The sequence below is a fragment of the Alosa alosa genome, chromosome 16 (assembly GCF_017589495.1).
Source record: "Alosa alosa isolate M-15738 ecotype Scorff River chromosome 16, AALO_Geno_1.1, whole genome shotgun sequence".
Lineage (NCBI taxonomy): Eukaryota > Metazoa > Chordata > Actinopteri > Clupeiformes > Clupeidae > Alosa > Alosa alosa.
Window position 1 is genome coordinate 27986044 of NC_063204.1, and position 13787 is coordinate 27999830.

General features: G+C 44.6%; 1 protein-coding gene across 1 annotated transcript in view; it reads right to left on the minus strand.

The window, feature by feature from the left end:
- ncoa2 (nuclear receptor coactivator 2) overlaps positions 1–13787 on the minus strand; it is a 96439-nt gene that overhangs the window by 50758 nt on the left and 31894 nt on the right. The window contains 2 exon segments of the mRNA XM_048266043.1: positions 3429–3601; positions 5257–5364. Of these exon segments, the coding sequence (XP_048122000.1) occupies positions 3429–3601; positions 5257–5345 (262 nt within the window). The 5' untranslated portion in view covers positions 5346–5364.

The following is a 13787-nucleotide window of genomic DNA, read 5'->3' on the forward strand; positions in this document are numbered from 1 at the left end:
TCAGGGATACACACACACACACACACACACACATATATTTTCCACACTTGCAATACAGACATGATGTATGTTAGCTCATGGGTACAAATACTAATGCACACACACACAAATGTAAACACAAATACAAACACACACACACACACACACACACACACACAAAATACAAACACACCCACATCCACCCTGGTAATGTATGGAAGAATACTAGACTCAAATGTTTTGTACGTGTGTATCACGTTTTGAAACTGTATAAATGATTTGTAACTGTAAACATGATCTGTACAAATAATTGTCAATATTACAAATATGCCCTACACTTACAAATCTGGTCTACGGGTACGGATCGGTTTTACAGCTACAAATCATCCTACAGGTAAAAATGTTTTACCATTACAAATATATTATACAATTACAAATCAATATTATACGCACAAAATGTTGTCCTACGGTTACAAATCTTTTCTGCAGGTGCACAGACTTTTGCACCACCTTAGGGATGAGAAGCGTCTTATATGTATGTGTGTGTGTATATCAGGATTTGTAACTGTAAAACTGATTTGTGATTTAACAAAAAAATAACATGAACGATTTTAAGTTTTACTCATATCTCCTTCACTTACAAATATATTCCACAGTTACTAAACCTTCCACAGTTGCTGTCTTTCAATTACGAAGCTATTCTGCCATTATGAATCTCTGACCGCTTGCACAAGTACATTTTCTGCACGTACAAGTACTTTTGAGACTGTTCTGGCACTTCCTGTTGAAAGGCCGATGGCAATGCTCAGGTTTGGCTAGCCAATCAGGAATCTAAGTTCACTAACCAATTACAGAGTCAGGAGGTTGCGCACCCCACCCCACAGGGGTTGAAGAGGATCAATTGTCAGAAGAACGAGGATAGGCTCACAATGGTGCACACTGGAGAAACACTGGCAAAACGATATAGCTTATATGGGATTAATTCAAGATACACAGATACATGGAATATTTGCTTTCAGTCTTGTGATCTATCTGAAAATGACGTTAATTAAAATTAGTCTACTTCCTTCTGTGAACTGTCCCATATTCTAAGCAGATTCATGAGCCACACAGTGAATGTAGGCTAATAAAGAAGATAATCACTTGTCACTGGCTTTCTTCCTGGCCAAAAGTATGTCCATGTCGTGTATTTGTCGAAAACTAGCATAGTTAGCTTATTTTAAGGTAGGTGGCAATAGGCTATGCCGCGAGTGGGCATCTGTTGGGAGAGAGAATGGACCATAGGCCTACGTTTGCTCCGGAAAACATTAATTGTGCTGTGCATTGTCATGACAGTGAAGTCTTAGTATGTTAAGCTTAGGTCCCTAGCCTATGGTGTGTACTTTTTGATAGCTAGGTTATTTTGCTAGTTTATACCAAGATCTACATTGCATGACACTGGCCAGCTATTGGGAGAAAAAAGGACATAATTTCGCCCGGAAAACACCACAATATGATGTGGATGGTCATTGTAGCCTACGCTTGAGATGCGAGAGCAGGCTAAGTTAACAGATCAATGGACTAAAGAGAGAAGTTTCAGTCATCATGACAGCATCACATATTCTCTTTAAAGTTTAGACCATCATGGAGTTTACGTGCACAGCGCAAGCAAAACACACCAGCAACACAACCCACCCACATTGGTACACACTCCTGGCTCGGTGATTTTTGGTTAGTAAACTTAGATTCCTGATTGGCCCGCCAAAACGGAGCATTGCCATTGGCTATTCAACAGGAAGTGCCAGAACAGCCTCAAAAGTACTTGTGCGAGCGGCGGATTCGTAATGGCAGAATAGCTTCGTAATTGAAAGACAGCAACTGTGGAAGGTTTAGTACCTGTGGAATATATTTGACCATTAAGTCTGTGCACCTGCAGAAAAGATTTGTAACTGTAGGACAACTTTTTGTACGTAGACCATTGATTTGTAATTGTAGAATATATTTGTAATGGTATAATATTTTTAACTGTAGGATGATTTGTAGCTGTAACAATCGATCTGTACCTGTAGAATAGATTTGTAAGTGTAGGGCACATTTGTGATATTGACAATTACTTGTACAGATCATTTTTACAGTTACAAATAATTTCTACAGTTTCAAAACGTGATGCACACGTACAAAACATTTGAGTCTAATATTCTTCCATAGTAATGCAGTCTTTGAGGATGTGGGGTGGAATGGTAGGGTGTGAACATCATGTCGAAGGGTTGGACCTCCCACAGAAGCGCTCACTCTCTCTCTCCTCATCCCTTCCTCTCTCTCTCTCTTTCCTTTCCTCCACTCCCTCCCTTTTACTCCTAACCTTTTCCTCTGCCCCCCCTTTGCCTCTCTCTCTACCGCGCTCTCTCTTTGTCCCCTTCTCCCTCCTTTCCCTCCCCTCTCTCTTTCTCGCTCTCTCTGGACTAATAGCAGCACTAATGATATTAGCATGTCGCCTGTCGGCTCCTTTTACTGTAAGCAGCTCACTTCCTGGGCCCGCTCACCAAGCACACTAGCTTCACACAAGACCAGAGGCCAAAAAGACTTCACACACACACACACACACACAGAATCGTATGTACACATACACTCATGTGATACACATTGTCCTGGGAGGAAAAGGCAGCCAAACACACAGGAAGGGCATGCTATACAGGGAGGCGTAGGCATCCAATCACATTCTCTCTCCCACTTGAACACACACACACACACACACACACACACACACACACACACACACACACACACACACACACACACACACACACACACACACACACACTCAGTAGTCTTTTGTGGAAGCACAGGCATTTGAAGACATTCCAGCGCTGGCAAATCTTTGCAGCAATCCTGATAAAACATTCCTTCTCACTCTCAGTCATGTTAAAGAGAAAGAGAAAGAGAGGAATGAGAGAATAAGAGGGAGAAAGAAAGAGAGAAACAAACTTCTCCAGGTTCTACAAAACTTCTGTAAACGGACCACCCCTGAGATCTCCACTTTATCAGCCATCACAGGCACACACTTAACACAAATATGTAATCTAGAACATCAGAAAGTGGGGAGGTTCCAAAGCTTTGGGGGGCCTTTTAGACGTGTCAGTTCCAATTTCTAGTTCTTGTACTTGAGTCAGTAGCCTAATAACTTTTAGTATGCCCTTTACATACATGTAGCATGTTAGAACAGGGGACAGTACATGGAGTGCAAAGGGAGGCTCAAGTATTCAATGATGTTGATTCAGTCAAGCATTCAGCCTTGATGTTGTCTGAGAGTCCCTCACGAGGGCTATTTGGTGATCATATCTACAGCGCTTTTCATCTAGGAGGACTTGAATATGCCCCCAATCACATTAAGATCTGTTCCAGTAACCCCCCTCCCCGCCTCACCCCATGAAAACAACAAAAATGTTGGATGTATATATAGCATCTCTTACCTTGCTCCTTTATTTGACGAATCTGCTTCACAGTTTCTTTCAAGATTGCACATTTGTCAGGCTTGACATTGAAGTTGTCAATGTCGTTGATGTTGGCGAAGATCAGCTCGGCGAGCTCTTCGATGTATTTATTCTCGTGCTCCCGGTTGCGCTTTTCAGTGCTTCGTTTGGTACTGCGGAAACAGACAGGAGAGATCAAAGTCACTGAGCTGAAGGTGCCACTGAAAATAAACACAGGAGCCCAAAAGCAGTATGCGACCAACCCCCACCACCACCAGAGCAAATCAAGGGGGTTTCATTTCGTTTATCTCCAAAGTGAAGACCGGAGCAAATACATGGCATTTACCTGCTACATTGTGAGAGATGAGAAAGCCTCATGGTGGATTTGCAACAGTGAACTGCTGTAGAAATGACTGTCTCTAATAACTAATGGCTCTCACACTTCAAGGTGTGCTTTAAGAACACTGCTGAACAGGTGAAACTACCACATTGGTATAAACAATTATTATAGACCCCCCCCCCCCCCACCAATCTAATCATCCTTGACTTCTAGCCTCATATTCAGTGAATGGGTGTGTAATTAAAAAGGGGAGATGATGACTGGATGACCTTCATAATCAACGAATATCCAACCAGTAACTATGAAGCTGCTAGTGAAGGCTTACTATACAGTGAATGAATGACGCATGTTCACACTGAAACGTTGGTCCACACCACAACTGTCCACACCACAACTGTCTTGACACGCAAAACATGGTCGTTAGAGCATGGAACTTCAACGCCCGTTTAAAGCCTCACATAAACAAACAACCTCAGTGTGAAGTTGTGAAGGAGGCCCAGTCACATCGAAACTCAAATCTTCACCATTTCACAGCTGTGGAGCTAAGAGTTGGCGACCTTCAGAGCTCAGCTCTCAGTCACTCAACATGGAGAGTCCAACTTAACGTCTGACCACACAGAAACTGCCAGCGATGAAAGTCCGCTGAGGGACCCCTTTGCTTCTACCCCATAAGTATGAGACTTGCCAGTTTTTCAGGCTGCAGCGAGGCCCACACAAACACACACACACACACACACACACACACACACACACACCACACACACACACACACACACCATACGCCTTGTCTCTGCGGCTCTACCAGAGGGCTTGCACTTTCGATTCAGGCCGGAGCCTCTTCAGCAGTATTTGTGTTGCATGGATGGAAAACAGCTTGGGCAAACATGTCGCCCACTGCACTTTTCTGCTTTTTTGGTTCCCCTGCACACCACCCCACCCCCTCAACCCTTTCTCTATGAATGGATAATAGACAGCGAGGTTTTATCTGAGTCAGTGGAAAGTTGGCTGAGTAAAGATTGGGACGGACGGACGGACTTTATTTAGCAACATCACCAGCACCTGGGCATCAGCGAGGACGCTATAGGAGCTATATCGGGCTTTTTGTAGCGGTTCAATAGTTCAGAGGCCATGCATACGCTAAAGGAATGGGGGCTTAGGCTGCAGTTGTTAGCGCTATGGGGGTCAAACAGGCAGGGGAAATATGATCCCCTGGGACACAGCCAGCAGATGACACAAGGCTGCCGCTAAAGCAGGTGTTTATCACTGTGCGTGTCTGTTTCAGAGTGTTTGAGAGACAGGGTGTAAGTGTGTGTGTGTGTGTGTGTATGCATTTGTGTGTGAGATGGAAAGAGCATGGAGCATGTGTGTTTTGTGTGTATGTGTGAGAGAGAGTGTGTGTGTGCGCGCGCATTTGGCATTTGGCTGTATGCGTGTGTGCATGTGGTGAAGTGCTGCTGGCGTGTGTGTGTGTGGTGGCGCAGATCTTACCTTGGGCCCAGTAGCTCTGAGGAACATTCTTTTCGTTTCTGAGCCTCTGTCCGGCCAGAGTCCGAAGAGTTATCTCCTACGCCACTCATCTTCAATGCATATCAGCGACTGCAGACCAAACCAGAGAAAAAGAGAAAAAGATAAGCTAATGGCACCCAATCACACAAAAAAGAATCAATACAATTCCGCAAAGAAGTTACTCCTTAAACACACTTTGCTGTTGAGGGCTTACTAAATGTACAACAAAGCCTCGACATCGATCAAATTGATGGAACTTTCACAACAAATTCCCGCAAGATTGTATTGAAATGATGCTTTATGATGCATCCGATTATACTCAGGTAAGTCTTACTTGCTAATGCTACTCCCACACCCATGTCAGATGTGTTACAGATGTGCTGCACCACACAGCTGCGCCAGCATCTGATGCAAGATGTCGGGACCATACTCAACATTTCTAACCGCACTCATACAAAAACAAAAACCGAATGAAACTCCACATGGCTGCGGAGTGAATTAGTGAAGTTTGTGCAAAGTCACCCATCTCCACTTTGATTTAATTTGAAACTTGAATAAGTCGTTAGAGACAAGGGGCCGAGGAAGCACACAGAGCTGCTGGGCAGACTTATTAGGAGGTCACACTCATGAGATATGGGTCAGAGCTTAGGGGCATGGGGGGGGCAAGGGTGAGATGAGAGAGAGAGAGAGAGAGAGAGAGAGAGAGAGAGAGAGAGAGAGAGGATGAAAAGGGGCGAGGGAGGGTGAGAGAAAGGGGTAGAAAGAGAGAGAGAGAGAGAGAGAGAGAGATAATGAGAGAGCAAAAGAATAAGAGAAAAATGGAACAAAGAAAAAAACATTTCAATTATTTCCTCTGCCAGCACGGCTCCCATGAGAGAGAGGGGAAAGGAGAACAGACAGAGAGCGAGGTCCCTGATTTCTCATCGCTCAACACAACCACATACAATCCTTATTTCAACACCAATCTACCTGCACCACTCTTCATACTCACAATACAGTCATTTCCTGTGTATTAGCTGCATTGTGTATAAGTGGCAGGACAGTGTTTTATGCAAGTTAAAAGAAACAAAACCATATTAATACCATATTAACTGTGTATTAACCTCATAGCTGCAGAAATTTAGCAAAATCAATGCATAAGCCGTGGCTAATTACGGTATACCAAACTTCATACTAACAACAAACTTGTTCTCCATGGCACTGTACGCCGGCAACCCATTCCCGCCCCGTGGTCCTTTCCGGATCCCACCCCTGCTCTCTCTCCAATTCACTACCGGTCACTCACCACTGTCCTTATTAGTGCCAACACCGAACTACCAACATCCTACCTCATCACCCCGCCTTTCACCCACACAAACAAACGCCCCAATATCAAATTACCACAACAATCTCAATCTGTTTGCGACTGCGACACTGGTGGCTGGGCCTTGCACCCATACATCTGTGCACCTGGGATGCTAATCAGAGACGTCCACACACACACAGGCACACGCACAGGCACAAAAGAACGCACTAGGCAGGCCTCCCCTTTCCACCATCATCATGAATGATTGAGGCCAGAACTGGCTTTTTAATCAGCGCCGGCCCAGTTTGAGGTGGGAGCAACAGTGCGGCTCACCACCGTGATGATGAAATCGGTTTTTAAGCCACTGCAGCAGGCACAGGACTTCAGACTGGCCCTTCTATGTGACAGGCTATGGAATGGTAAGTAAGGAGTTTGTCGGCCCAGCATATAAATGTGCCCAATGTACCCTTGTGCATGTTTTTTTTTAAAAGAAATACAACACATGTGTAAAACTATGAAGGACACATGTAACAAATGTAGAAGGCCTCTCTCAGCATGTTGAAGACGTCCAACAATGTCAGGGTTAACTATGCAACCATGTATTAACTGCTTAGCAATGAAATCTTAATAATTCACCACATAAATGTTGCTGCACAATTGTTGCTACTCAAGCCTGTAAAATACAAAGGTTAAAAAAATAAAATGTTTCTGTTCATATCCCTAATTCCTTATCTTTTATCTTTCTCAATGTTTATTCTAGTGACATAACTGTAGTACGAGGGAGGAGGTGTGTGTGTGTGTGTGTGTGTGTGTAGACTGAGCGTTGCCGTTCCATGCGGCTGCCACGCCGCGTTAGGTGCAGGGCTGTTCCCAGGAGTCAGGCCCCAGCCAGCTAGCAGCACACGGCCGTTACGTAAGAGAGCTGAGGCAGCCGAGCAGCTAGCCTCAATCTGGAGCCCGAACGGCGCTCACGCATGCACGCACACACACACACACACACACACACAGCCTGCAGAGTTGACTGAACGACGCATTAGCAAAGAGAATCCCTGCTGGATTGCAGTGGCCTACTTTAACCAAATGACAGGCAGTGGAATCAAAAGCAATGGTTATGTGAACGAAGGAGAGAAAGACAGACAGAGAAGGAGAAAAAGCAAGTGAGTGTGTGTGTGTGTGTGTGTGTGTGTGCCTGTGTGTGTGCCTGTGTGTGTGCCTGTGTGTGTGCGTGTTGGGCAGAGGCAGCAAAGGCAAGTGGGTGGTGATTTGAAGCATCCAGAGTAAGACAGTATCCTGTGGCTTCGCAGGCGTTTGGAAATGTCTAAATACAGCCCCAATGACTGGAAAGCCTTTCTGCTAAATGACAGGACTCCCTTTTTATTAGAGGACTGGACATGCCCCTATTCCCAACGCAAACAGCACTGCGGTCAGACTCACAGGGCTGCGAAGACACAGAGAGAGAGAGAGAGAGAGAGAGAGGAGAGAGAGAGAGAGAGAGAATGAAGAAGAGAAACACAGACAGAAGACAGCACGACAGAGAGGTAGGAGGGCAGAAGACCGCCCAGAGGGAAAAAACAGAAAAATACACAAAGAAAGGACACATAGAAGGACAGAGAGAGAGAGGTGTGTGTGTGTGTGTGTGTGTAGACTGAGCGTTGCCGTTCCATGCGGCTGCCACGCCGCGTTAGGTGCAGGGCTGTTCCCAGGAGTCAGGCCCCAGCCAGCTAGCAGCACACGGCCGTTACGTAAGAGAGCTGAGGCAGCCGAGCAGCTAGCCTCAATCTGGAGCCCGAACGGCGCTCACGCATGCACGCACACACACACACACACACACACACACAGCCTGCAGAGTTGACTGAACGACGCATTAGCAAAGAGAATCCCTGCTGGATTGCAAAATTACTTTAACCAAATGACAGGCAGTGGAATCAAAAGCAATGGTTATGTGAACGAAGGAGAGAAAGACAGACAGAGAAGGAGAAAAAGCAAGTGAGTGTGTGTGTGTGTGTGTGTGCCTGTGTGTGTGCCTGTGTGTGTGCCTGTGTGTGTGCGTGTTGGGCAGAGGCAGCAAAGGCAAGTGGGTGGTGATTTGAAGCATCCAGAGTAAGACAGTATCCTGTGGCTTCGCAGGCGTTTGGAAATGTCTAAATACAGCCCCAATGACTGGAAAGCCTTTCTGCTAAATGACAGGACTCCCTTTTTATTAGAGGACTGGACATGCCCCTATTCCCAACGCGAAACAGCACTGCTTCAGATCAGACTCACACAGAGAGAGAGAGAGAGAGAGAGAGAGAGAGAGAGAGAGAGAGAGAGAGAGAGAGAGAGAGAGAGAGAGAGTGAAGCACACAAAAAGTCAAATACACACACACACACACACAGTAATGTATGATGCATGATGTTTTGTTTTATGTCTTTACACACTACTACGTACATGTATGCTTTGGCAATACAAATTGTATTTTTTGTCATGTCAATAAAGCTCAATTGAATTGAATTGAGAGAGAGAGAATGAAGAAGAGAAACACAGACAGAAGACAGCACGACAGAGAGGTAGGAGGGCAGAAGACCGCTCAGAGGGAAAAAAACAGAAAAATACACAAAGAAAGGACACATAGAAGGACAGAGAGAGAGACAGAGAGAGAAAACTGCTGTAGCATCACTGGACAACTTTTACACAAGTGCCTAACCACAATGCCTGTTACTTTTTATGTAGACAATAACAACCTTTGCACATGCACAGTCTCTCACACAGACACACACACCATGACTCCACATCTCAATGACAAACCCATGAGTCCACATCTCAATGACAAACCCATGAGGTGGTGGCCAGGTGTAGCAGAGGGGTGGAGGTGGGGGGCAACACCAAGGACAGCAGAGAGGAGCGGCTAAAGCCTCAGGTCCTTCCACCAGCTCAGAGTGTGTGCGACGCGTGTGTGTGTGTGTGTGTGTGTGTGTGTGTGTGTGTGTGTGAGCCAGCGCCAGCACGGTCGCTCACGGCTAATTCGGCTAATTACGGTGCGGGGACAGTCAGACGCTTGCCAGGGGATTAGCACAGGAAGCTAGCAGTGACGGCCGCCAGCTGCCATTCCACCCGCTCCCCAGGAGAAAGTCCGACAGCAGGAATAAAGACGCACATAAAGCGGGCTGACTAACTAATAGGCTACACATACTTAGCATAACACGCACTTGGGCTGGACGATATATCTAAAATCTATCGTTATCGCGATATCAACGCTTGCGATGGACATACCGCAAAGATTACTTAATTTTCGATACATTTCGATACATTTCTGTGCCGTGCGCATTCCATTCCCGTCCCCTACCAGTTTAGGTGTGTGGTGTTTTAGGTGTTGAGACGGGAGCTATAAGTCGTGATGGCTGAAGATAGTGAGTCGAGAGAGGTACAGTAGGCTACACTTGCAGGTGACTAAAAGGAAAAGCACGTCTGTTATATGGGAATATTTTGGTTTTATGAAGCGTTACAAACACAGCGCCAAATGCGTCCTTCTCCACCGTGTTAAAATAAACAATTTCTTTCGTTATCGTTATATCAGAAGATATCTGTCTTTTACTGTAAGGCTTGTATTTCATGATTTGCATTTAGCAAAAGCCCCAGACAGCAGCAGAGAGGTAATCAGGATTCGTTTGTAAAAGTTGTTTAGCCTACTTCTTAGCCTGGACTGTGCGATTGCAGGCCAATTACTTCCACTTTCCGCTGCCCTCGTAGTCGGCATGCCGGTAGCCTAATAACGTGGGATGCGCAGCGTATGATGTTACAGACTGAGATGACCGCTGCGATATAGCTTAAGTAGCTTTTTTGCTAGACCCATCGAAAGCTGGCAATGTGGAGTATTCCGCTGGTTGGTGCACAAGTGTTCAGATTAGAAAAGTATACATTTATTTATGTAATTATACATTTACCCCCAACCCTACAGTCTATGCTAGCAGCAAGCAGAATGGAGAAAAACATTAAATATACTGCTCAAAAAAATTAAGGGAACAAGGAAGTCACTAGGGATTATATGTGTGCTGCCTTTTTTGTGAAACTCAACACATACACATGAGAGCCAAAAACACGGGGCTCACCTGTTACAGCGTAACAGGTGAGGTTGAGACTGAGGTGTACTTTCTTCTTCACTGTGAGAAATATACAACTATACGTAAGTCATACTTTGACAGGCTAACAAGCCTAATCCCAGGGTTCAGAAATCTAGAACAAGAAATAATGGCAGTCTTACTCGGACAGCAGGGACATACAGCAAATCTTGCTGCCATATACGTCACCGAATGCCATAAGGCAAGGGACAGTGGTTAAATAATTAAATAATCATTACTTTTATATGGCACCTATCCATATAATTATACAGACAAACACCATACATACACGCAGCCGCACGCACGCACGCATACACACCAGTTTGTCTGTTAATCTTGGATGCGTATCTATTTGCCATGTACTGTATTCCAAGCATTCTCAATGTAAATGTATGTTCTGCTTTGGCAATGCAAAAATATGTGTCATGTTAATAAAGCTCACTTGAGTTGAATTGAGAGAGAGGGAGAAGGGAGAGAAAGAAAGAAAAAAAAAAAAAAAAAAGAGAGAGAGAGAGAGAGAGAGAGAGAGCGAGAAAAGAAAAGGTGAGGAAAGAGTGGAAAGAAAAAAAGAGCGGATGTAATGATATGATTTATTTTGGGTGACCCGTTCTGCCGCGGGTCTCTGCCGATAATTGAATTCTCAGGAAGAGTCGATAGTATCTCGGACTCTGAAGGTGTAATTGTTGAAGCGAGCGCGCCAAAAAAAAAAAAAAAAAAAAGAATGAAAATGGCACCTGTTCAGCCATAATGTTTGCTTACTGCTAATAACAAGATTAGGGCAAATAAAGGCAATTAGAGGGTTTTACGGTCATGCTTAATGGGGGCTGGACTACACCATCAGAGGAGAGGAGAGGATTTTTCCCACTGCCACCGTTAAGAGGAGATTTAAGTCACCACACATCAAGAGGGTTGAACCATGAGTATCTTCTTTTCTTTTTTCCTTTTTTTTTAAATAATAAGAAAAAAACAACAACAAATGAGTCACTAACTTTCTGTGCGTTCCTTTCTGAACTGAAGATCGGACAGCGGTTTGCTCCAGGCTGAGGCAGCACGCCGCTGCGTCTATGAAAGCAATAGTCACCTTAGCAGTGGTTCTATCACTTGGCTTTATGGCCCCAAAAAGAGTCTAACAGGGAGGAGGAGAGGAGAGGAGACTTCTTGAGCTCTTCTGAAGGGGACTGAAGACTGCAGACTCTAAGCAGAACGAGAGTCATTTATGATTAGGGTTGGGTATCGTTAGGGTTTTATCCGATACCGGTGCTAAATCGATACTTTTAAAACGGTGCCGGTGCCGAAACGGTGCCTGAATCGGTACTTTGTTTTTAAAATGTTTTAAATTAAAATGGTCTAAAGCATGAATTGCTTTTTTTTTTTTTTTGATAAGACAAATTTGAACATGAAATTGAACTGTTATATTCAATTTACAATCAATATCTCATTGCTCCTAAGAATAATACATTTAAATGTTAAAACAGCTTGCCATGCATGCACACAATGGTAAGCTCTGCTTTCAAGTTTACCCAGTGTAGGCGGTTTGCCATAAGGTATGTTAAAACCACTTGCCATAGAACTGCCAGGTCATGGACAACGGCATTTGCAAGCAAGCTAATCTAACCAAGCTAACAGGGAACAGGGACTAACAGTTAATTCAGTGTGTTCCCAAATGCTTCAAGACATTTCATGTCTTAACCTAAACACGCAATAGTTTTGAACATGTTAGGCTACATGTCGGTGTTGAAGTGTTTAGATTCCCAGTGCTAGCCTAGTGGCTAACACCAGTCAGCTGAGTTTAATTAGCGATAACTACGGAAATGGTTTTGTAGCCTCTTTGAAAGCTCAGTGACATCAGGTATGTAGCCTAACCTTATGTTTTTGCCAGCGAACTTTTAACATGATCTTCATATTGATGCTATATGGGCCTCATGCACATGACAGATTAATATCATGCCATTATGTTGTTTAGAACACACCGTGAAATAAAGTTTTCACCTTACAACTTTGCTGATAACATTTCAAATAAATGCCAGTTAGCGCATTAGCAAGGATATTGTGTAACATATAGGCTACTGTTGTTTCATAGCCTTTTGCTTGTGTGTAGTTAGGAAGGCCCACTGCTAGATTTTGACAGGAGCTCGCGAAATCATGTTAAAGTAAGCTACTTGGGCTCACGCAAGCTGTCAAACACTGTCCACTTCGCCCCACGGGGTGCACTCTCTGGTTTATACATCCAGTGTTTACGTTAGCTAGCAGCTAACTGTGTCTGGATGTGTTGCTATCAGAGCAAAACATTAGAGATGGCGCATGACATCCAGTGACGCCTTGTATAAAAAAATAAAAATAAAAAAACGCTTTTTAAGCACCGAAATGAGGCACCGAAATCCACGTTGTTATTCGATGCAGTTACTACCATTTGCGTCGGCACCGGTGCCATATTAGAACCGTGTTTCGGTGCCCAACCCTATTTATGATGTGCACTGCACTGGCACAACTTTACCTCCTCCTCCTCCTCCTCCTCTAGCAACACCATCCACTCCAACCCTGCTACCGCTGATGGAGCTGGCAGAGGAGAGGGGAGGACCCATAGGTGCACCTGTTGGCCCCCTTAGTGCTATAAGAGCTGCGCTTCAATTACCGACAAAACTCCCCCTCTACTCCCTCGAACAACACAGTCACTCTCAAACGCACGTGTATTAACCAACTAAAAAGACCAGCAGAAAGTCCTCTGAAGAAATAGTCATGTAGAAATCTTCATAAACATTGTGGTTTCAATGCATTTCAAGTGGGACATCATTTACACAATTTAAATAAAAACACTTGTCAGTGCTGTCTGGGGTAATGATGATTAGTTTGAATTTGATCAGCAGACACTCAAAACCGCACACTCCCCACCCTGCTCTGGCTCTCACACAGGAGAGTTTATTCAGAGAGAGCGAGAGAAAGAAAGAAAGGAGTGTGTGTGTGTCTGTGTGTGTGTGACAGCGCTGAACCAGCGTTTAGATGCGAGGCTGTGGCTGGCATTGCTCTGGAGCCCAGCGGTCAGATAACGCCCCTTGGTCAGAAGGCGCCGAGTGCACACAAGAGCTCATGACCTTAACACACTCTGGAGCAGCAGCAAGGTCAGCACAAGAGCAAC